Source organism: Heteronotia binoei, chromosome 21, assembly GCF_032191835.1.
Source record: "Heteronotia binoei isolate CCM8104 ecotype False Entrance Well chromosome 21, APGP_CSIRO_Hbin_v1, whole genome shotgun sequence".
In the NCBI taxonomy this organism is placed as follows: Eukaryota; Metazoa; Chordata; class Lepidosauria; order Squamata; family Gekkonidae; genus Heteronotia; species Heteronotia binoei.
The window spans coordinates 115532216-115557017 of record NC_083243.1 but is presented as its reverse complement, the minus strand read 5'-3'; the positions used below and the strand labels follow the sequence as shown (position 1 = coordinate 115557017).

General features: G+C 43.7%; 1 protein-coding gene across 1 annotated transcript; it reads right to left on the bottom strand.

Annotated features, from left to right (window-relative positions):
- Nucleotides 1-570: 570 nt before the first annotated feature.
- On the bottom strand, nt 571-20366 carry CD59 (CD59 molecule (CD59 blood group)). The gene is made up of 3 exons (XM_060262553.1): nt 20276-20366; nt 19635-19736; nt 571-2061 (listed from the first exon to the last, which is right to left on the bottom strand). The coding sequence occupies exons 1-3, from the start codon at nt 20325-20327 to the stop codon at nt 1865-1867; spliced, it is 351 nt and encodes a 116-aa protein (XP_060118536.1). The 5' UTR covers nt 20328-20366; the 3' UTR covers nt 571-1864.
- Between the last annotated feature and the right edge of the window lie 4436 nt (nt 20367-24802).

Sequence of the window (24802 nt, the reverse complement as noted above, 5' to 3'; positions counted from 1 at the left end):
AGACTACAAGAGGCACACAGTTTTCTAAAACTAAAGATTACTAGTGCAACCCTAAGCAGACATGGACTCAGGAGGGTGTAACTCTGTTTAGGACTGCATTGGAGAACTCCGAGCCTGAAATCCAAATATATATCCCTATACCAACTGCACATATTCAGTTCTATCATGATATCCATTATATGCCTTTTAATCCTACTGACTATACTAGATGCATTTCAGTGTTCCAACTGTTTTCTTTCCCATTCTGGAGTATGGGCCAGGGTAGTCTTGCCACTTTTAAAATATTCAGAAATAGTGAATCAGGCTTTTAATAACAGCTTAAAGCAATAAAGGTTGCAATCCTAAGATCGGAACTTTGAGATGTATGTTTTCTTAACAGTGATGAGACAGCTACTTTAAACCCTAACATTGTGACATTGCATGTTGTGGAATCTTTATACTTTAAAATCAGGTGACATGGCACACTTATCTGAAATATGCTTTTCTCCATCTAGATAAGTATCCCTGAACAATGTAAAGTTGGGGATCAGTTTCCTACCAGGGAAAGAATACTAGAGACATCTTTGTAAGTACCTGTAAATATTTGTTTATTTATGAGTATCAGGTTGTACAAGGATGGGTACAGAAATAGGCACACAGTTAACACTGACACCAGCGCATCAGAGTCCCAAACTTGTCTCAGGGCCTATCTCTTGTAAACTCTTCGTGCAGCCAAATACTGTGAGTTCTCTGCTGCCCCTGAACTAACCAGGTTCCCAAGCACTAATAGACAACTGGTGTTGTCTCCACTGAATAACAAAAACAGCAAAACCATTTCCCCACAGGAATAGGAACAGCAAATGAATTCCAGTTATCATGGACTGCATCTAAATTCTTATAATAAAAGGCTGTTTAGTCAAGTTTTATCCTACAGGCTATTGTGTTCTTGAACATGTGTACAATGTCAGTTCTTCTCACCCCATTCAAGGCTCTTGGGATGATGCATGTGAATTTAGACAAGGCTTTAGCCCTAATCCCATTCTGAACATTGTGTATCAGTGTTGCCATAGAAATCTGAGAAGTTACCATCTTTCAAAGAGACTTGTGTGTTTTCACAACACTTTGTCCTGTGGGCCATCTTCCATTGGTTATGTTCAGTGCCACTAGGACTTTTATGCTATAATACAGCTGTTTTCAAACTGGGGTTTACAGAGCTCTGGAGTTCTACATGGGTACCCCAAGAGGCCTACAGAATGGGTAGTAAAGGGGAAGCCCCACAATGTTATGGAGTTGCTACCCAGACATGGAAGAGAATTTAAGCATAAAGGATATGTTGTTTTAATTAAGAACAATAGTTCTGGTACAGGAAGATGGAAAGTAAGACAGAGGACAAGGAAGATGTTTAGGACTCAGTGAAAAGCGTACCGGAGGTGTTTAATTTTTATTAGACATGAGTCCCTGGAAAGGAGGCCAATGGGAGCTGTTCCAAACTTCCCCACACAGAATAGGACTGGAGTATAAACACAAATTATAAAATTCTAATGGAGAAAGGATAGCATATAACATTTACAAGAACAATTTTTAAAGAAGGCAAAGTGCATATTCATGGTCCAAGTGCATATAGCAAAAGCTTGTGGCTACCATTTTCCAGTAAAAAGCTAGAAGCACTGTTGCTGTGTCAAGCTGCCAGAGGGAGTCCCTGATGAAGATGCTGTTGAATTAGAAGGTGGCACCTGGCACTGGAGGAACATGCCACCATTAGCTGGGCAGGCAGATACAAGCACAGGAGATATTTTATTTGAAGGTCAGTTGACATATGCAGCAGAAAATAATGCACAATCCAACAAGTACTTGAAATGCTCGTGCCAAGTGTCACTTCTTCTGTTCAGATTAAAAGCAATGTGGTCAGAAGCAATACTATGCTGAGGGTGATCATACTCCCCGGCATTATTAATGGACTGCTATTACACAAGTCTGACTTACAGCACCTAAACTTAAAGGTACTAGCGTCAAAGTGTTTCTTGATATTTTTGTCATCACACTGGGAATATTTCCAGCAGTTAGAGGCCTCTTTTTGTTCACCTTAAAGAGAGAAAAAGAAAGAGAATAAGAAACAAAATGTTAGACAAAGTAATGTACTTTTTTTGTTCAAAGGATGGATGTGGCAGTTTTTGTCACCCAGTGATAAACTATACTTAATAAACTATACTTTAAAAACAGAGCTGATTAACCAGGGTGTCATAACCCCCATTGAGCTCTCTCTAGACTCACTCAGAACAGAAGCCTCAGAGAAGGACCCTGAGGGCAGAAACATGGCCTGGGGAGAGAAAGCAGAGAACTCTGGGAGGCCCCTGCAGGTTAGATGGCCATGGCCCAACTGTGCCACAGTTTGCCCCTGAGGAGCCTGCAGTGGGAGCTCCTGAACTTTTTCTCAAGACACCTGCAGTAGGAGCTCCACAATCAGAACTTCCCTCTGTCACCCCCAGGTCCTGGCTCACGGGTCCGCCAAGATCTGCTTCCACCCAACAGGAAAAGTGCAGGTGGTGGGTTTATGCCAAGATAGCACAGTGAAGATGCAGTGCCAGGCTTGCTGCCAATGTTCCACCTCCTGGGTCAGACCATACTCCCAGTTGATGTAATCCTTTGCAGGATTCTAGTCCCACTTAAATCTGGAAGAGATGAGTCCCAGGTGTTGCTTCCAGAACAGGAATAGGCTGAGAGGGAGAGCTTGCTAGATCAACTGGTCCACCAGACATAAGCCTAGTGTTTTCAGCTCCAGCTCCCCTTACAAAGCCTGGCCAATCTCAGAATTAAAGATCTAGGACTACAGGAAACTTAACTGGCCCTGACCACAGGATGCATTGTTGACTGCCTCTGTTCCCCTCTGTTCCCCTCAGTCACCATGGCATGTAGCTATTGATGAATATATCTAATACATGGGTGTCAAACATGTAGCCCATGGGACTGATCCAGACCCCACAGGGCTTGTTGCAGCCCATGAGCAACTGGTCGTTGTCTGCTTCCTTCTCTCTCTTTCCTGCTTCCTTCATCACAGCTTGCTTTGCCAGTGCTTTTTATATTTCTCCTGTGGGATTGAGACAGCCAAACAAAGCAGCCTCTTGCTCTTTCCCTATTCCCTCCTTTCCTCTTCTCCAAGGCAGGAGGGGGAGCTTGGCTCTGTAGCTCTGCTATGTGATTGAGAGAGCCTGGCACAGAGCCCTCATGATCCAGTCTTTCCCTATAGGAAAGTAATGTGAACTATTTAGAGGAAGAATAACAAGCCAGTGAGGTGAATTAGGCTGAGAGTGTGTGTCCAGCATATTTCTTTTGTAGACAGGGGGTTTTGAACCTAGGTTTCCCAGACAGTAGGCTGATACTGACCACTATACATTGCTGTCTCTTTATTCTTGCACTGCCTTATAGGGGAAGACTATAGTTTTTTTCTGGGGAAGACTATAGTTTTGTAGAAAAACACATAGCCCTCAATCTCTATGGTGCCTTCACATGATCTTGACCAGCACACAAAGCAGCTTACGTACAAAAGCTCACAATGCCTTGACATTTCATGTTTTCCCCTTGGTCCTAGGGCACAGAGCATTGACCATGAGATTTCTGTAATGAATATCAATAAATCAACAATAGGTTTGCAACTTACAGATGCACACCTTAACAGCATAGTCAAGATTGTCTCCAGATTTTGTTGCAATATAATTAAGAGCAAGAGGTGTCAGTTATCAGAGACTGTTAAACAAAATATTGCAAATATGCTAATGTTTTTAACATGTTTTATATTAAGTTTTTAAAAATCCTTAGTTGTGTTTCTCCATGTCTTTTATAAAGTTTATATCTCTGCTACCTGGCATTACATTTTATAATACACGTGGCCCAGCCCAACAAGGGCTGATTTTACACTGGGCAGAAGAGTCTCTCTCAGTGCACTTTAAGAAGTGTTAGTTTACATTGCATACTGCTGTCACTTCTGTCTTCTTTTGCATTTTTCAAAGTCATTTACATTTACTTTCTTGAATTGGCACTGAAAGCGGTTTCACCCCGGACTTGCTCCTCACTTTGCAAGAGTACCTTTGAACGGGGTTTTCCTAAACATCCGGATCTAAGTTTGTAATTGTAGAACTTTCCCTCCAAGTTTTCAAACTCCTCCCCAAAGCCCCATCCATCATTCACTTGTGAGAGCACTGATTCAGGAAGTCTCTAAGTGTGTTGCTCAGAGGCGTTTCGGTGTGTGCTTTCCTCTGAGCTGGGCAAGAATGCACCCCACCCAGCTGCTCTTGCCTTCAAGGCGAAAGTAGCCTGGCAGGGTGTTGGTGCAGCTTCTCTGAGCACGACTTGGGGGAGAACGCCTCTGCAGTGCACTCTTGGAGGAGCTCTACAATTCTGAGAGCGCACTGTGGAGGCCTGGCTCAGCCAGAGGCGGCCCAGTCCTCCTTCCACACCACATAGCCTGTTTTTCCCGTGGACAGGAGTGCGGCAACAGGGCAGGCATGAGTAGGGAGGCATGGGACAGGTGCTGGCCTGGGGTGCCTGAAGCCCTAGCACTGGGCTGCCTGGGTCCTGGGCAGGCAAAAGAGAAGGCAGCGACATGCGCACGTTCAGAGGCTGCCTTCCTTTGCAAAGGACATAGATCCTACTTTGGAAAGGACACAGATCCTAGGAAAGTCAGCCTCTAAATGGCAGAGAGGCGCCTCATCACCCCCTTCATCCTGGGTCCTGAGCAGGCAATGTGCGGCTCTGCCCATTTCTTCTTCCCCCTCCTGGAATAAAAGCCCAGTTCAACCAGACCCCAAGCAAAGCCCATTTTGGGTGGTTGAGAGTATGTGCGCAACAGCAGCACCTTGACTGAGGTTTCAACCCTCCTCCCCCCCCACTACCACCTATGACTGGGCAATCTCAAGAGACAGCTGGGAGGGGCAAGGGCCTGCAGGCTTTCTTGCTTCTTTTGCAAATATAAATGTAAAACTCCGCAAAAGGTGAGGAGCAAATTTTTAAATGTGGACACATTTTGAATGATGCAGATCTCTGGCAGATGGATTCAGTGCAGATTCAGTGCTCATCAAACCTGAGTGTAGAAACAGCCAAGGTCTCATTTCTGCCACATCTGGTCCTCATAACAAATGAGTTTGACTTACCTGATCTCATCCCCTTTTAAAGCTATTTATTTCTGTGGCTATCACTACAAACTTTGACAGCAAATTCCACATTTTAATCACTCCTTGTGTAAAGTAGTATTTCCTTTTGTCCATCCTGAACCTACTGCCCATTAGCTTTACTGGATACCCTCAAGTTCTAGTATTTTGGGAAAGGGGGGAAATTTCTCTTTGTCAGCTCTCTCCAACCCATGCATAGTTTTATAAACCTCTATCATGTCTGTCCCCCCTTAGTCATCTCTTTTCTAAAATGAAACATCCCAGACTCTCCAGCCTTTTCTCATAGGGATGGAGCTCCAATACCCTAATCATCTTGGTTGCCCTCCTCTGGAGCCAGAGCTGGAAACAGAAGTTCTGAATTATATGAGTTGATCCGACCTTACAAGTTTGCACTGTGGTTTCATGAAGCAGCGTTAATGAGAGATTAGGCTGAAGAAGGATCATGAAAAGTCCTAGGAGAATGGTCCCATATTAATTCTCTCTTTTGGAACTCCAGATTTCTTCAAACAATTGGATCTTCAAGGGTTCTACACAAGGTTGATGTATTATTGAGGCAACTATAGTCCATTGGAACTTTTTACGAAATAATTTTTGTGGCCATTAAGTGAGAACCCCTATTATGTTAAAGGAACAATCACTGCATGCTAGGAGAAGGAAAATGTTGTATTGAATACTTGTTTTCAGAATATACTTCTGAAAACATTGGTGTAGTGGTTAAGTGTGCGGACTCTTATCTGGAAGAACCAGGTTTGATTCCCCACTCCTCCACTTGCACCTGCTGGCATGGCCTTGGGTTAGCCATAGCTCTCGCAGAGGTTGTCCTTGAAAGGGCAGCTGCTGTGAGAGCCCTCTCCAGCCCCACCCACCTCAAAGGGTGTCTGTTGTGCGGGAGGAAGGTAAAGGAGATTGTGAGCCGCTCTGAGACTCTTCGGAGTGGAGGGCGGGATATAAATCCAATATCATCATCTTCTTCTACTTGTCAATGTACACACGTTTTGTGTGAGTGTTAAATAATTCTCAGTGTTTATTGTTGTTCTGCTTGGATTGTACATTGGAACCTGATATCTTTGTGAACTTGCAGGTGGAGCCTGAAGATCTCCTGGAATCATAACTGAACTTCCAACAACAGATCTCTCTCCCCCTGGAGAAAATGTGAAATGTTTCCCAGAGAGTACTGTGTTCAGGGCCTCAAAATCTCTTGTCAATTCCCGGGCCAAAGGAGGCCAGGCTGAAAACAACTAGGGCCAGGACTTTCTCAGTGGCAGCACTCTATTGGTGGCATGAATGCCTTTCTCCCACCCGCTGTTCCAAAAAGGAGAGGGGAGCGAAGCCTCTTTCTGGTCTCTATTAAGGCAGTACATTCCACTGAGATGCCAGCCAAAGCTGGTAAGCAGGAGGCTGGTGTGGGTCCTCTAAGTGCCCAGCCAGGCTGGAGCGTGGTGCTGCATTACGGCACCACAGAGAAGAGGGGAAGGGGAGTCCCAGGGGTGCCGCTGTGGAGGGGAGCAGCAGCCAGTCAGTCTGCCTGGGACACCATGCACCCTAGGGGCAGCCCTGGATTCAGGGAACTGGGCAAAGGAAGCTCTAGTTATTTCCTTCCTTCTCCAGAGACCAGAAGGAGAAGGAGCCTCAACCAATAAAAGGAAGAGAGACTTGGCTCAGTAGCTCTGCTGTGTGATTGAGGGAGTCTGGCAAAGCAAGCTATTTCTCCCCCCTTCCTTCCCAAGGGACGAGCCTCAGCTGCTGTGCGATTGAGCAAGTCTGGCAAAGCAAGCTGTGATGCAAAAGGAAACGAGAGAGGGAGAAAGAAGCAGATGGCAGCCAGGAGCCTGATAGGAGCTCTCTGGGGGCCTGATTTGGCTCCTGGGCCTCATATTTGACACCCCTGCATATAAACAATATAATTTTCAAAATCATTACATTCTGACTGCGTAACAGCTACAACCCTGGAATTCCATATGGCACTGTCTCTTTAAAAGTATTGCTGTCCAAGCTTGCAAGAGGAAAACCTTTCTCAAAACCTTTCTCCTTCCCATGTTGCTGTGAGTGTAAAGTCTCTAATCACTTCCAGAAGTTCAAAATTCAAGCTTTCTATTAATTGAAGAAAAACAGTGCTGATAAGGCAATCCACACAATGAAAATAGCACAAAGGGAGAGAGAATACGTCTTCCCGGAACTTATAAACAATTTCATATCTTCCTCAGCTCAATCCCTCTTAACAGTAATAAACATTTTCATGGAGCCACAGAGAAAAACATTCATACAATCTGGACCTGGCTCTACAAGTTGTAGCATCTTGGCTCAGGCTAAGTCGGCTGAAGTTGAATCCGATGAAGATGGAAGTCCTCTGAGTCAGGGTGGCCCAGGAAGGAAGATCCCTTTGCCAGCTCTTGATGGGGTGCCACTAATACCGGTCCCTAAGGTCAAGAGCTTGGGAGTGCTCCTGGAGTCCTCTCTGGTTATGGAGGCCCAGGTAGCAGCCACTACCAAATCCTCCTTTTTTCATCTTCGGTGGGTACGGCAGCTGGCCGCTTTTCTGGAGCATAATGACTTAGCAACAGTCACCTCGAGAATAGATCACTGTAATGCTCTCTACAGGGGGCTACCCTTGACCCTAAGAAACTACAGCTAGTGCAGAACACTGCACCATGGTTGTTAATGGGGCTCTCTCGATGGGGGCACATTCAACCAGTACTGAAAGAACTGCATTGGCTACCTATTGTGTTCCGAGTCTGCTTCAAGGTGTTGGTATTGACCTTTAAAGCCCTATATGATTGAGGGTCTGTCTATCTGCAGGACCACCTTTCTCCATAAGTTCCCCAGAGAGCACTGCATTCAGGGACACAAAAACTACTATCTATCCCCGGAACAAGGGAGGCCAGACTGTGTTCTACACATGCTAGGGCCTTCTCAGTGGCAGCACCAGAAATGTGGAACACCCTCCCCGACCGTAAGGGCCCTGAGGGACCTTTCCCAATTCTGCAGGGCATGTAAAACTGAACTATTTTGACAGGTCTTTAACATTTAAATGGGAGAGGACTGCCATCCTACACTGCTGAACAATGTCATTCATGAGGAATTACGATCACTACAGGATCACTGTCAGAAGAAAGCAAGCTATGATCCCGCCTATACTGAAGTTTTGAGCAGCACCATGAAATGTATTTTAATTGCTACTTTATTGTTTTAAATTATAATCATAAATTGTTTTTTAACTGTTAACAGCCCTGAGTCCGCTTGCAGAGAGGGCGGGATAGAAAACTAAAGTAATAAATACAGGGATCAATGCACCAATTTCTAATCTCTGCAGCCAGCTCTTCTGAAGGGTGGGCAGGAGAGAGGAGCAGACCCAGCCAATGGCATGCAAGTTCTCTTAAATGGCAGTTGATGGGCCAATCACTGATGGAGTGCACACCACAGCCAATGAGAATGCCAGATTTGGCCAATTCCATTAGGGAATTATGTATGATGATGATACCTGTGAGGCAGTACCAGAGGACAGTGCAATTATAGCAGCAATATACTTCCCTACAAAGGATGAGTAAGTTTGGACTCAATGACTACACAATGTTCCCCAGCATTCCACTATGGAAGTTCCAACAAAGAGGAGGGGCACTATAGGAGCTAGAAGAGTACCATGAGGAGATTGCTTAAGCCTACTTACTCATTACTCACTACTGCCCTCATCTCTTGTGGCTCTTTGCAAGGGTACCAACAAGAGTAAAGGCCTGGATGACCCCTGTTCACAATACAGTGCCTGCTATCTGCTGAGCCTACAACATGAACCGCAGCTGCATTGAACGGAGTAGATGTAACTGCTCTGCTGTAGAATTGGAAACTCTCCTGTCCCTCTGCAAGCTGTTTTTAAGACTACTGTTTGACCACATCATTCATCCCTCACAAAGGCATACAGTGATAGAGCTGTTCCTACTTCGTTATTTTACAATCTGTCAGTGCAACTTCCAAAGGCTTGGGTTCAGAACTCCATTCCAGATATTGCTCAATAAATATGTGGACATTTTCACAGCTATGTCTTTATTACGTAGACAGGGATATATGTCACTCTCCTGTTCATGACTACTGTCAGTTTCGGAATGGAGCTGAGAGGGTCATTCATTGTCTGCATGGTTGTGCTCAGGCAAGGGAAAGACACAAGCTCCTAGGGGGACTGAGAATACCAGCTGTTGGGATGTAGAGAAAAAATGACCACCCTGAACACAGCAGAGGAACAGCTGTATGGGCAGATGTTAAATAATAACTGAAGGCTGGGATATCCAATCAGCACACCAGCATCCCCAGGGATTGGGCTCAATGGCTTCTAAAAGTCCTTTGGGGAATATCTAATAGTTAGTCCTACATGGAGCTTGAACTAGATATCTTACTATTTCTGTCCAGCACTACACCTTTTTCTGTGATCTTCCTTGCCCTAGTGTAGCTAACTGGCCAACAGAAGATTCCAAATGCTTCCTGATATATGTCTTTTTCCCATGTGGGCACACAGGCTGGAGTGTTGCTAAAGCAATGCTGTAGAATGTGAAATGATGTTTCTAGACCTGCCTTTTCCTCCCATGTTGCTGGACAAAAATGAGGTTTTATTGCCAGGGATTTTTGATAGAAAAAGTCCAGCAGGAACTCATTTGCATATTAGGCCACATCTCCCTGATATCATCGTTGTTTCACACAGGGCTTTTTTGCAGAAAAAGCCCAGCAGGAGCTTATTTGCATATTAGGCAGCACTCCCTGATGCCAAGCCAGCCATTTAAAGCTATTCCTCCCATTTCTCACTTAGCTTTTCCCCAATAAGCTAATGGGAAAGGAGCTGGAATACCTTTTATGAATGTGCAGTGCATGATCCCTTGTTGCTCCAGGTTCAGTATCTCCTCTTGCTTTGAAAGAAGCAACTCCCCATTCCCCACCCCAGACCTAAGGCCTTGCTTGGGAAAGAAAGCAGGCTCTCTTCTCCCAAGTGAACTGCAAAGGTGCATTTGGATAATGTTGCTGATGCAACTATTTTTCCTTCGCTGGATGTCAGCATGTTAAGAAGGACTACTTTCCTCTTTCAGTTTCAGTTTATTTCAATTTATATCCCGCCCTTCCCACCGAAGTGGCTCAGGGCAGCTTACAACACATAAGAACTAACATAGGTTTTGGATTTAAAATACAACAAATTACACTGTTAAAACAGTAAAATGGTAAAACATAAAAACAAGCGATCTATCAGAATATTACACTGCTATCTTCTATAGAGTTTCCCATGCCAGTTAGTTATAGGCCAGCCAGAAAAGGGCTGTCTTACAGGCCCTGCGGAACTGGCCAAGGTCCCCCAGGGCCCTCACCTCCTCCGGCAGCTGGTTCCACCAGCAAGGGGCCGTTACCGAGAAGGCCCTGTCCCTGGTGGATTTCAGACGGGCCTCTTTTGGCCCGGGGATATCAAGCAGATTTTGAGAGCCCAATCTCAGCACTCTCTGGGGAACATGTGGGGAGAGAATGGTCCCTAAGGTAGGCAGGTCCTAGGCCATATAGGGCTTTAAAAGTAATAACCAGCACCTTGTACCGGACTCGGTATATTATCGGCAGCCAGTGCAGATCCCGAAGCCCTGGCCGAATGTGCTTCCATCTTGGGAGCCCTAATAACAGCCGGGCAGCGGCATTCTGCACTAACTGCAACTTCCGGGTTTAGCACAGGGGCAGCCCCATGTAGAGGGCATTACAGTACTCCAACCTCGAGGTGACCGTTGCATGAATCACCGTTGCTAGATCGTCATGCTCCAGGAAAGGAGCCATTTGCCTCACCCGCCTAAGATGGAAGAATGCGGACTTAGCAGTGGCTGCTATTTGAGCCCCCATTGTTAGGGAAGGCTCCAATAGTACCCCCAAACTCTTGACCTTGTGCGCCGCTGTCAGCAGCGCACCATCAAAAACTGGCAGGGGGATTTCCCTTCCTGGGCCACGACGGCCCAAGCAAAGGACCTCTGTCTTCACCGGATTTAGCCTCCGTCCACTCAGCCTTAGCCACCTAGCCACAGCCTGTAGTGCCCGGTCCAAATTTTCTGGGACGCAGGTAGGCCAGCTGTCCATAAGCAGATAGAGCTAGGTGTTATCAGCGTACTGATGACAACCCAACCCATACCTCTGGGCAAGGGGGCGCATATAGATGTTAAATAACATCGGGGAGAGCACCGCCCCTTGAGGCACTCTGCAGTCAAGCGTGTGTCTCCGGGACAGTTCAACCCCAATCGCCACCCTTTGTCTCCGACCCTCAAGGAAGGAGGAAAGCCATTGTAAGGCCAACCCCTGAATCCCTCCGTCGGCAAGGCAGCAGGTCAGTAACCAATGGTCGACCGTATCGAATGCTGCTGACAGGTCCAACAGCATCAGCACCGCCGAGCCGCCTTGATCCAGATGCCGTTGAAGGTCATCTACCAGGAACACAAGGAATGTGTTCATTATAGGACTCAAAAGTTCTAACTATAGTGAAGAATGCTGCATTGCTTTTGTTCTTTCCCTCATGGTGTTTTGCATACAGGTAACAATGGCAGGAAGACATGCTGGTACTACCAAGGACTGCTGGCTGCTTTAGTGGTGGCTTGCAAGCACCATGCCATTACAGACTCTACAGCAGATGCTATAATTGCTAATATATATATCCTGTAAAAGCATAGGAGACCAACTTAGCATCACCAGCCCTGTCCTAAGTTTATACCTGCACTGCCAGTATATTATGTATAGTTCAGCCCAGGGGTGTTGAACTCATTTGTTAGGAAGGTCAGATCTGACACAATGGGACTTTGTGGGTCCGGGCATGTGTCATAGAATGTAACATCAGGTAGCAGAGTTATAAACTTTATAAAGGACACAAACACAATTAAAAGTATTTTCAACCTAAAACATGCTTAAAACTCTTGCAAAATTGTTTAAAATGAAAAGGTGGGATAGTGGGATTTGGCACTAAAATAAAACATCAAGAAAAAGCACAAGGATCACAGCAGAAACTAAAAATATAAAATGCTTTGAGCCTGGGAAAACAATGAAGTGGCATTACAAGCTTCTCCCCTGCCCCAGGGTCTACTCAGATTGGCAACAGCTCTCCAGTGTAATATCCCCCTTTGGCTGTGGGTTCCCAGGTTAGAATACTCACTAGGCACCAATTTTCAGGTCCATTGAGCAGAGACAAGCTGACTCAAAGTATCAACCCTTTATTTAAAAGGACACAACTCCAGGAAGCATGAGCATCAGCTGACTATAGAAACACTGAAAGTGAAACTGATCTTCACTTCATTGAAACACATTGCAGCACAGACAAAGGGGGCAAAAAAAAGCCCCATGAGCCTGATTAAAGCCCTGGGCAGGTCGGTTCTGGCCTGCAGGCCAGATATTTGATACCCCTGGTATAGCCCATACAGTTGTGTCTTTTGGCACAAGTATAAAAATATAATCAGATAGGGCACAGATACAGAGAATTTTTATTCTGGTATTAAAGCATGCTTTAATGCCCTGCTTTCATCCCTCCTGGAAGGCAGATACCATCCTGTCCCACTCCCTCAATGGCTCTGTCCATGCCAAACAAGGAAAGAAACGTAGAGTCTATTGAACATGTTCTGCTGTGCTGCTCTTTCTATAATGACATCTGATCTCAGTATATCATTCCAGTTCTATCAACTTGACCAGGAAGATCTCAACAGCTTTGTCTCCCTCGTTCTTGCAGTCTCTTCCCAGGAGATACCTAATAAAGTTTCTGATTTTTGCCTTCAGGCATGTGGGATACACAAGCAACTGAGTCCCAATAACTTTTTTACTATTACTGCTGAGTCTCCAGAACTGATTTTGGATCAAAATATTTTTAAAATAAATATAGTCAGTGCTGGAGATGGTACTTCAAGCATCTGTATCTTAAGAATAGGCAATATTATAAAACTATTTTTGAAAAAACTTCATATTTTAATAAATAAAATTATTTGGATTTTTATACGCTTTACTTGAACACAAAGTCCATACTACTGAAAAGTTCACTGTTCTAGTAGCAGCAGCATGTGAAGCAAGCCATAATGGAGAAAATGCCAATGAACAATGCAATGCTGTGAATACACAGCCCACAGCTCACAGGGTTTGAGATAAACCAAAGGCTCCAGCATTCCATAATGAATGGTTGGTATTCTGTTGTCCTTTGCAGGTCCCTTTGCAAAAGTGACAGGAATTACACCAGTGCCTTCTGCAAGGCTGGAATCCAAGTCCCATCAATGAACAAAAACTGGCAATTCAGAAGGATGAGTCAAAAAACTAATGCAAATTTTGATGCTGAACTTCAGCTGGGGTATCCCACCGATAGTTCAGTAAGTCTCATCAGAAATGACAAGGCCATGCACCTACTTGACAAACTTGGGACTGGTCTGAATAAGGAAAGGGCAATTGTATAGCAGGAACATGTAGGAGGAATTGTAAGGTACAATTAGTCCCAGAATACTTTGTGCTGTGCTTATCCTGGCATCCTTTAACTGATCTCTTTCAATGTACTGTATGTAGAACTGCACTTCAGGAATTTTGTGCAGAATGCAGCAGCAGATTGATAGCAGGTATTATTTGTTGGAACATGCAGTTCCAGTGTTAGTGATCCTTTTGTTTCTGCCACAATTTATACTGGTTTTTAAAAAAAAGCCCTGCATGACCTGAAGAATGACTGCCTGGTAGCTAGTTTTCCATTCTTGCACATGGTGCTGGAATAGGTGGTAGCTATGTGGCTTCAAGTACTCTTTAAGGATTATCTAGACCAATTTCAGCCTGGATTCGGGTCTGCGTTTGGGACAGAAATGGCTTCTGTCTGTCTTAGTCACTGATAATCTTGACTAGGTCATTTTATCCCTGATGATTCTCCTGGACTTTGTGGTAGCTTTCAATACCACTGACCATGGTAGCCTTCTGGAAAGGCTGGCTGGGAATGGACGGCATTATGCTTTGATGGCTCCACTCTTAATTGGCTAACCAATTCCAGAAGGTGATGATGTGGGATTGCTACTCAGCCTCATGGTATTTACACAACAGGGACCCATGAGGATCCATGAAACTTCTGGGAGAAACTGGCGGGGGGAGCGACCTTATGTGGGGAGAGACCATTAGAGGATTTAGAATGTGTCCCTAATATACAGATGATACCCATCTCTGTTTCTCCTTAACAGCTGATAAAATCAAAGGGGTCTATGGATGTCCTGAAAAGGTGCCTGAAGAAGGACAATAAACTGGGGGGAACTGGATATAGAGATTGCATCATCCCTGTACAGAAATATCTACACTGACTGCTTCCAGGCACAGCTTGAAGTACTAGTTTCTACCTTTAGGGCTGTAAATAGCTGGGGGCCAGAGTACTAGAAAAACTGCCTCATCCTTTACTATTCAGCCTACCACCTGAGATCCTCCTCACAGGCCCTGCTCTGTGCCCCCCAACTGGGCCAGACTTTTTCCTGGGAGAGGTTGCCAAGGGGAGGGAAGAACAAAAAATTGAAGTCAGGGGCACAGATAAAGGTAAGTTGCTGGTGGATGGGAAGGAAGAAGACTACAGATTTATATTCTGCCCTTCTCCATGAATCAGAGACTCAGAGTGGCTTACTATCTCCTATATCCTCTCCCCCCACAACAGACACCCTGTGAGGTGGGTGGGGCTGAGAGGGCTCTCACAGCAGCTGCCCTTTCAAGGACAACTCCTGTGATAGCTGTGGCTAACCCAAGGAGGAAAAGGGAAGAGGTTATGAGTGCTTTTAAGGTAAGAAAAAGGAAACCGCAGAAGATTCGAGATACTCCTGCAAGTCCTTCAAGAACCCTTGCCTGTTTATATTTTGTAAGCTGCCTCGTGCAATACCTGTGCAATACAGAAAGGCACAATGTAAATATTGTAAATAATAAAGCTGTTGCAAAATTAAATAAATTTTGGACATATTACTCTTTATTTGAACTGATGAGACTGAAAACATGTAGGAGAGAAGAAAAGGCTAAGATGGAGAAATCATCAAGGAGCATGGCTGCTATCTGAAAGGGCGGCTGCTGTAAGAATTCTCTCAGCCCCACCTACCTCATTGTATCTTTTGTGGGGGGGGGGTAAGGTAAAGGAGATTGTGACCGCTCTGAGATTGAGTATAGGGTGGGATATAAATCCAATATCATCTTCTTCTATCTCAAAGGAGAGAAAGGCTGGCCTCTTTGGAGTAGCATTCATATTTATCTGGTGATTATAAGTGAGGTAATGCATTGTATGATTTTTTCTGACCTTTTTGTTTGGCATTAATGTAGCATGGCATGTTACATTTAATAAACTAACTAACTGGCAAGCACCTGGAGTATTGGATTGGTTTTCCGCAAAAACAGAAACCTCGGACTAGTTTCAGAGGGTTGCCAAGCTGGTCTGCAGTAGAACAGCCAGATTCAAGTCCAGTAGCACCTTAGAGACCAATAAGATTTTGGCAGTACAAGCTTTTGAGAGTTAAAGCTCTCCATCAGATATCCAAAAATATTGGTATTTAAGATGCTGCTGGACTCAAATTTAGCTGCTCTAGGAGAAACTAGTATCAACATATGTAATTTTCAACATGGATCCATCTGTGGCTACTTAAATCTGAACAGACAAGATGGCTCTTTCTACAAACCTCAGATAAATATGATTTGATTTATTGGATTTATATCTCGCCCTCCCTGCTGAAGCAGGCTCAGGGCAGCTCACAACAGTAAAACAGTTCAATTCAATCAACATTAATTAAACATTTAAACAATTCATCAGTTCAGCAATTTAACAATTTAAATAATTTGGCGCTAATGTCATTTAATTTCCGATGGCATTCACTACTTTTAGGTATCCTTTTATGCTACTGTATCAGCAATTCAGTTAAAGGCTAGCTGGAATAATGATGTCCTGCAGGCCTTGCGGAACTGGGTGAGGTCCCGCAAGGCTCTAGTCTCCTCCAGCAGTTGGTTCCACCAATGAGAGGTGGCAATTAAGGCTCTTTCCCTGGTGGTTTTCAATCTTGCCTCCCTCAGGGATCGATAGAAAGTTTTGCGTTCCAGATCTGAGTACCCTCTGGGGAACGTGGGGAGAGATGGCCCCTAAGGTAGATAGGTCCTCGGCCATATAGGGCTTTAAAGGTAATGACCAGCAATCCAGTATACCACTGGCAGCCGGTACTGCTCCCGCAGCCCCGGCTGTACGTGCTCCCACATGGAGAGCCCCAATAACAGCCTGGCTGCTGCATTCTGCACCAGCTGTAGTTTCCGGATTCAAGATAAGGGCAGCCCCATGTAGAGGGCATTACAGTAGTCTAGTCTCGAGGTGACAGTAGCATGGATCACAGTTGCCAGGTCGCTGCACTCGAGGAAGGGCACCAACTGTCTTACCTGCCTAAGATGGGGAAAAAACAGTGGTGGGTTACCTCACCTCAAACCTAATAGGAGCAGAATCGGTAACTTTAAAAAACAAATGCCCTCTCAGTGGCCATTGGAGTGGGGGGCTGCTAGGTATTGTGGAAAAAATTAAAATTGGTCCCCTTATGTCAACAGCCTATGTCTTTTTACTGTCTGAAGCACTTAAAAATTGCTTGCTGCCAAAGTTTGTAGATTTAGCTGTTAAAAGAAAGAAGGTCAGATAGAGTGAGTTCATTTCAGGAGAATTTAGAGTTTAAAAAAAAGTATTTTGGCAAGAAAGATAGTTCTCTGACAGATGGGAAAAATCAGATAAGGGGAGAAGTTGTCATCGGATCTCATCTGTTCTCAGCTTGAGATTTAAAGATAGATGCCCAGTGGCCAGTATGAGAGTCCATCTGCAGTTGCAGCTGGAGAGAAAAGTGTCAGACTGACCTGGGAAAGCGATATTTATCAGAGATAAGTGAGAAGATTCTCAGAGCAAGAGCCTGTAAGCTCCAGAATTTTCCCGCCATCTCACTGCTTGTATCAGAGAGCCAAACAGCGTCTCTGGGCAGGTCAGCCATAAACTGGGTTAGAGATCTCTAACAAAGACTGAGAATTTTAGCAAACTTAGACTCTAGCAGGTATATGACTATAAGAGGTTTATTAATTGAGAAATAGAGAAAGTCTAACTATTGAATCTGGAAAGTGTTTTAACTGTGTTCTAACTGTATAAGAATCTATAAGAGTTTTAACTGAAAGCATAATGTGAGCTTGCTATCTAACTTTTGCTTTTCTATATATAGCTTAAGCATGCTGTCCTGAGAGAAAACTGGAGTACAATAAAGCTTATCTGTTGTTTTTGAAAAGTTACTGAGTCTCATGTATTAGGTACTGAGAGCGTTGGGTTGTTTTGGGAAACTGTGGGTACAGAAGGTGTTTATAAAATATATATATAAAGAAAATTCCCCATCACTAGGCAACTACAACAGCACCACCAATCTTAAAGCCTTGATTTCTATTATTAAAATGGAGGGCAAAGGGAGCAGTAGCAGGGAGACCTAAGCTCAAATCCACATTCTGCTGTAGAAGCATCCTGGGTAAAGTCACATACACTTATTCTAACCTATTTCATAGGATTGTTTAAGGATACCGTAATGATGTAAATTGTGTTGAACCCATATTGTAGGGATGTTCCACAAAGGGGAAAATCACTGCTAATGCATCTGTAGATACAACACAGCAGCAACAAAACCCCTATGCGGCAGGTTTCCCCACAGTTTTCCTGCCCCCATCCCACAGAAGTGGCCCTCCCTCCAATGGACTACTAGGGCTTTTGCCTATTTTCCTCAAAAAACTATCACAAGGATATTGTTATATCAATATACCATTGTATAATAGGTGCAGAATGTTCTCTGAATTCCTGGCTTTCATTTTTTACAAAGTTCATCTCTGCCCCCTTTCCTTGCAAAGATATGCCCTTTTCCTTGTATCTGTGTAAGAGGAGTGACTAGAGACTTTTTCTTTTTATAATATAGTGGGTTCCATGCAATGAAGAGACGCTGTTGCTGTGATCATAGCTCTTTTATTAGATACAGCATGGCAAAGGCTGAACTCTAAGACTGTGTAACTGGGCCAATGGGGCCAACTATATACACTTCAAAGTTCCTACACTAGGATGCGATTGGATCATTCAAACCAGCAGGGGTCCCATGATTGGAGCAGAGCAGCAGGGATTTCAATCCTACTGCCCATTGTTCCTGAGTCCCCAAGCTCAGTCATGCAGGCTCCTATGAGCCAGGCAGGAACACCTTAATTATACACATTAGTCCATATACACAATACTTTTAAAAAACGTAAGCTGAGAATTCAGAGAACTTGCTACTCTCCAGTGATATGTCAATATAACAACATTCTACTGCCAGCTCAAAGCATTAAAAGCCCCCCAAGAGTGCGGGGGAAAGAAATGGCTGCTGTCTGGGCAAAGTCAGAGAAAATGGCAGCCATGTGAGTCAGAAAACTCATATTAACCTACTTTAGAGTAGTTTTACCAAAACTTCAGAGCAAAGCAGGTTTACGAATTATTGGAGAAAAGATGGGGAAACTCCCAGAAGTACAGGAATATACCACAATGCTATAGAGAAGCAAGGGAAAAAATGTATCCCAAAAGCATTTAATTCAAGGCACATAACCCATGTTTAAGACCTCATAGTGAAAGGCAGGGTATAAATGAAATAAATAATATAGTAGCGGGGGCAGATAAAAGGTAATTTCGTTGGCGGGACAGAAGAGAAGGAAGCAAGGGAAGGTGAGGATATGGGGGCTTTCAGGAGGAGGGAAAGAAGAAATATGGGGAAAAGGTCAGAAGAAAACAAAGTGCTCCTGGAAATCCTTACAGGTTCTCTACTCCACAACTGACTTGGCCCAGGCCAGCAGCCAGCACTGTGTAACTCAGCTAGAGTTTTCTGGGTGAGAGGGTGCGGGGTAGGGAGGGGTGTGGAAAAATGAACCTGAAGGCAGAAGGGAAGACAAAGTTTGGTTGGCAGGTGGCTGAGGAGGAGAGATACTATGGAGGCTTTCAGGGAAGAAAAAGGAAATAGTGAGGGAGAGGGAAATGACCTCTGCAAATCCTTTCATGGTATGCCTATAATTTCTAAAGTGAGGTTATGGTGTAACATAAATTGTTACAGTTATTATCCACACCATACTCCTTTGGAAGGATGTTTTAGATTTCAGGTTGCAGTATTCTCAGTTTTTTTCTGATGTCCCCTAGACTGTGTTTGCAAATAAGAAACACTCTATTTTGCACAGATTTGAAGTTTGTTAGCCATCAAGAATCTTCAAGAGGGAAGACTGGTTGATGAACTACATGAATCTAACAAATGCAAAACAAGTAACCTAATCAACCCAAGTTTAAATCCACAATCTCTACATAACACAACCTTATAATCATTCCACAGAGTATAATCTCACCAATAGCAACACAAAACCACATACATGACAAGAACACAGATAAATAAGGTCAAGGTATGAATTACTGAAATATTACAACAGAGTTGTGTGTTTTTCTTGCAAAATCAAAAAATGACCATGTGTAATGTAAAGAAGTGGTCATACCCAGACTGGCCCAGATGCAAGAATCATACTCTGATGAACAATTCTTCTCAGTTTTGCATAGACTGGGACCAGGAATACAGTCATAACATTTTATGACACTTTCTAAATAAGAGAGAAGAACAGAATAATCATATGTAACTTATTGCATGAAACTTAATTCCTGAAATATAGCAACTCTAAAACCAGCTTTAGCAGGCATCATGGCCAGGCAGAAGCAAAGAATGCTGATCCTAGGAGCAATAATTTGCTCTCCAGGACTGCCTCCAAGTGTGATTTTATACACTGAAGAGGCAGAACTCCTGACCATATCACTTGACATAGATATAGGAGCTTCTAGTGATATTTTTCTCCCCTAAGTATCTGCCATAGAACAAATTCTTGAGGATCCATTGCAAGGGAAAACATACTGATTACAATGCAAGAGAAAACCTACTGCACAAAAATACCCTTCCCCTCAGCAGCTGAATAACCACTCACAGATGTTTCACTCTTGACTTGGTATCTGAAATTCAGCTAGTGTCAATTGCTATCTAAGCTGTCACATATTCCAGACCAGGTCTGGACCGGCTCTTCCATGCCTCTTTCTCAGCATCTTGATGTAGATTTTCAATATTTCTTTTAGTGAACCAAAGAATACCTACCTGAAGAGTAGAACAAAGCTACAAAGGCAACAATGATCAAGAGACACTTCATCTTCTTGTTTATTATGCTTCCTTAACCTGTAAATCAAGACATAGTTAAAACATAGATAGAAATGTTAATGCTCTGAAGAATGCAGCACTGCGTGTATGTTTATTTAGAAACAAAACCTACCAACCTGGGCAACCCCAAAATAGCCATATTCAGGTTTTCTGAAATCAAAGGACTAATGTGTGCTTACTTTTATATAGGATGTGGCTAGCTATTTTGGCATTTCTGCCCAGTACTGCAGAAGCAGAGAACTGAACATCAATTCAAATACTTCACAATCATGTACTATGAATCTCAGCATTTCACCCATGTGAACATACTGGCAAGTTGGGGAGAAAGGATTGTCATACTGCCAGGAGACAGGATTGCAAACTTCTAATTACTCAGTCTTTGACCTTCCTTTTCCATGATCAAGCTCTGCCCTCTGTGCCACAAATAATATCAAACAGGCCCCTGTGCAGATGACAAAAACAGCAAACCAGACCACACAGAGACAAGGTAGGGATCTCCATCTGTTCAGAGGACTCTACAGATATGGAGAAAAATATGACTAAATTAACCAAAGGTATGGGGACATTTTTAAAACTAAGAGTGGTTCCATAGTGGATGGAATGCTGAAAGAAGAGAAAAGTTTCAATTTAAGGTGGGGGAACAGAAGAGAAAGAAATGGGCTTAGCTGTACAAATACAGTAAATAAAAAGATCTTTACCTTGAGAGTTCCTAAATTCCTGTGAGGTAGGTTAGGCTGAGAAAATGTGACTGGCTCAAGGTCACCCAGCAGGCTTCCATGACAGAAGTGAGGGTTTGAGCCTGCTTCTCCCAATTTCTAGTATAACACTTTAACCACTGCAGCACACTGGCTCTAGGGAACTAAATGAGGATCTAGGGATGGAGTGGGTTTCCAGACTGCCGCTGTTTCTTCTGATTAGAGAATTAAGCTATTCTTGGCAAAAAAGTTGGATTACTTTGGGGCAGAATTCCACCTTAGCACTGCCCTGTGTTTAGAGTCCATCTTTCAACACTTATTACACTGTTCCCATGTGTGCTTCACCAGATCAAATGTTCACAATAGTGGAAAATGGCATTACTATACAGTACATTGAAACTGAGGATTCCAGATAGTAATAGGATAAATTATGTGGTCATGTATGTAAATGACCAAGCAGATAAAGTGGCAGTACCTGCATTTTCTCCCAAACACGTATCTTCCAGCCCCAAATCCTAAAGTACACCCTGTTAATTAAAGCCCAAGTCAGTCAGTTGCACAACCTTCTCACTGCCATAACTGTTGGACATGCCTAATCTTGATGAAGCATTCCTCATTCTAGTTTTTTACACACTTAAATGAATTTTACTAGACTTCTCTATTACTACATGCAAGAATGGAAAGCAACATAAGAACGTAAGAGAATCCATGTTGGAACACGCCAATAGCCCATCCAGTCCAACACTGTGACACACAGTTGCCAAAAAAAACCCAAGTGCCATCGGGAGGTTCACAAGTGGGGCTAGAAGCCCTTCCACTTTGCCCTCCCCTACAAGCACCAAGAATACAGAGCATCACTGCCCCAGACAGTTTCAACAATATGCTGTAGCTAATAGCCACTGATGGACCTCTGCTCCATATTTTTATCCAAACCCCTCTTGAAGCTGGCTATGCTTGTAGCCGCTGCCACATCCTGTGGCAGTGAATTCCACATGTTAATCACCCTTTGAGTGAAGTACTTCCTTTTATCCGTTCTAACCTGACTGCTCAGCAATTTCATTGAATGCCCACAAGTTCTTGTATTGTGAGAAAGGTTTACGAGACTATGCATGGGATAGAGAAGACAAAGAAGTTTTTCCCTTTTCTCCCTTTCTCACAATACAAAAACGCATGCACACACAATGAAATTGCTGAGCAGTCGGGTTAGAACAGATAAAAGGAAGTACTTCTTCACCCAAAGAGTGATTAACACATGGAATTCACTGCCACAGGAGGTGGTGGCAGCTACAAGCATAGACAGCTTCAAGAGGGGATTGGATAAACATATGGAGCAGAGGTCCATCAGTGGCTATTAGCCACAAGGTATAGATGGAACTCGCTGTCTGGGGCATTGATGCCCATGAGTTCTCATATTGTGAGAAAGGAAGAAAAGTACTTCTATCTCTACTTTCTCCATCCCATGCATAGTCTTGTAAACCTCTATCATGTCACCCTGCAGTTGATTTTTTCCAAGCTAAAGAGTCCCAAGCGTTTTAACTGGCTAAACTGATGAAATTGATGTGTAGCCATCCAGCCATCTTGTGGATATTATGACCCATAGTAATGTAGCACCTTTTATCTATTTTAACTAACTTATTTATTATGTTATTGATTTAAAATTGCTGTTGTATTATATTGTTTTATTGAACCATGGATTTCCATGCTTGTGAGCCGCCCTGAGCCCGCCTTTGGCGGGGGAGGGCGGGATATAAGAATAAATTTATTATTATTATTATTATTATTATTATTATTATTATTATTATTATTATTATTATTAACCTTTCTTGATAGGAAAGTGTTCCAGACCTTTAATCATTCTAGTTGCTCTTTTTTGGACTTTTTCCAGTGCTATAATATCCCTTTTGAGGTGTGGTGACCAGAATTGTACACAGTATTCCAAATGAGACCGCACCATCGATTTATACAGGGGCATTATGATACTGGCTGATTTGTTTTCAATGCCCTTCCTAATAATTTCCAGCATGGAATTGGCCTTTTTTATTGCAATCGCACACTGTCTTGACATTTTCAGTGAGTTATCTACCATGACCCCAAGATTTCTCTCTTGGTCAATCTCTGCCAGTTCACACCCCATCAACTTGCATTTGTAGCTGGGATTTTTGACCCCAGTGTATAATAATAATAATAATAATAAATTTATTTTTGTATCCCGCCCTCCCCCGCCAAAGGTGGGCTCAGGGCGGCTCACAGACATGGAATACCATGATTTAAATAAAACAATGTAGACAACAATTTTAAATACAATCAATTACATAAATTAATTAAAATAGATAAAACAGGTGCTATAAAATACTGTAAGTCACAATCATACATAAGATGGCTAGATGGCTACAGGTCAGTTTAGCCAGGTTCTGTCTTAAAAGCAAGCTGAAAAAGAAATGTTTTGCAAGCCCTGCAAAATTGGTTCAGGTCCCGCAGGGCTTGCACCATCTCTGGAAGTTGATTCCACCATCGAGGGGCCATTGCTGAAAAGGCTTGCTCCCTGGTTGTCTTCAATCTAGCCTCTCTTGGACCAGGGATTATTAAAAGATTTTGAGAGCTAGATCTCAGTGCTCTCTGGGGAACATATGGAGATAGGCGGTCCCTTAGGTAGGCAGGTCCTCGGCCATATAGGGCTTTAAAGGTAATAACCAGCACCTTATAGCAAACACGGTACACAACCGGCAGCCAGTGCAGATCCTGCAGCCCAGGCCGCACGTGTTCCCACCGAGGTAGTCCCATTAGCAGCCTGGCGTTCTGCACTACCTGAAGTTTCTGTGTTCGGCATAAGGGCAGCCCCATGTAGAGGGCATTGCAGTAGTCTAGTCTCGAGGTGACCGTTGCGTGGATCACAGTTGCTAAGTCGCTGCGTTCCAAGAAGGGAGCCAACTGCCTCGCCCTCTTGAGGTGAAAGAAGGCGGATCTAGCAGTGGCAGCTATCTGGGCCTCCATTGATAAAGAGGATTCCAGTAGCACTTTGCACTTGGCCACACTGAACCTCATCTGCCATGTTGACGCCCACTCACCCAGCCTCAACAGATCCCTTTGGAGTGCCTCACAATCATCTCTGGTTCTCACCACCCTGAACAATTTAGTATCATCTGCAAACTTGGCCACTTCACTGCTTAATCTCAACTCCAAATCATTAATGAACACGTTAAAGAGCATGGGACCCAGTACGGAGCCCTGCAGCACCCCACTGCTTACCGTCTTCTACTGTGAAGATTGCCCATTTATACTCACTCTGTTTCCTATTAATTAGCCAGTTTTTGATCCACAAGAGGACTTGTCCTTTTATTCCATGACTCTCAAGCTTACTAAGGAGCCTTTGATGAGGAACTTTATCAAAAGCTTTCTGGAAGTCAAGGTAAACAACATCTATTGGGTCTTCTTTGTCCACAAGTTTGTTCACCCCTTCAAAGAACTCTAACAGGTTAGTGAGGCAAGATCTTCCCTTACAGAACCCATGCGGAGTCTTCCTCAATAACTTGTGTTCATCAATGTGCCTACTCATTCTGTCTTTGATAATGGTTTCTACCAACTCTACCAACTACAGACTGACTGGCCTGTAATTTCCCGGATCTCCTCTGGAACCCTTTTTAAAGATGGGGATGACATTTGCTACTTTCCAGTCCTCAGGAAAAGGCAGATTTCAATGAAAGATTACATATTTTTGTCAGAAGATCCACAAGTTCTACTTTGAGTTCTTTCAGAACTCTTGAATGTATGCCAT

Bases quoted from the DNA above. Each gene is read 5' to 3' on its own strand.
- CD59 (XM_060262553.1), bottom strand. From the start codon at position 20,327: ATGAAGTGTCTCTTGATCATTGTTGCCTTTGTAGCTTTGTTCTACTCT. The intron at 19,737-20,275 runs GTAGGTATTCTT...TCTCTTATTTAG, and splicing joins AGCTTTGTTCTACTCTTCAG to AAAGTGTCATAAAATGTTAT. The intron at 2,062-19,634 runs GTATGACCACTT...TCTCTCTTTAAG, and splicing joins TTGCATCTGGGCCAGTCTGG to GTGAACAAAAAGAGGCCTCT.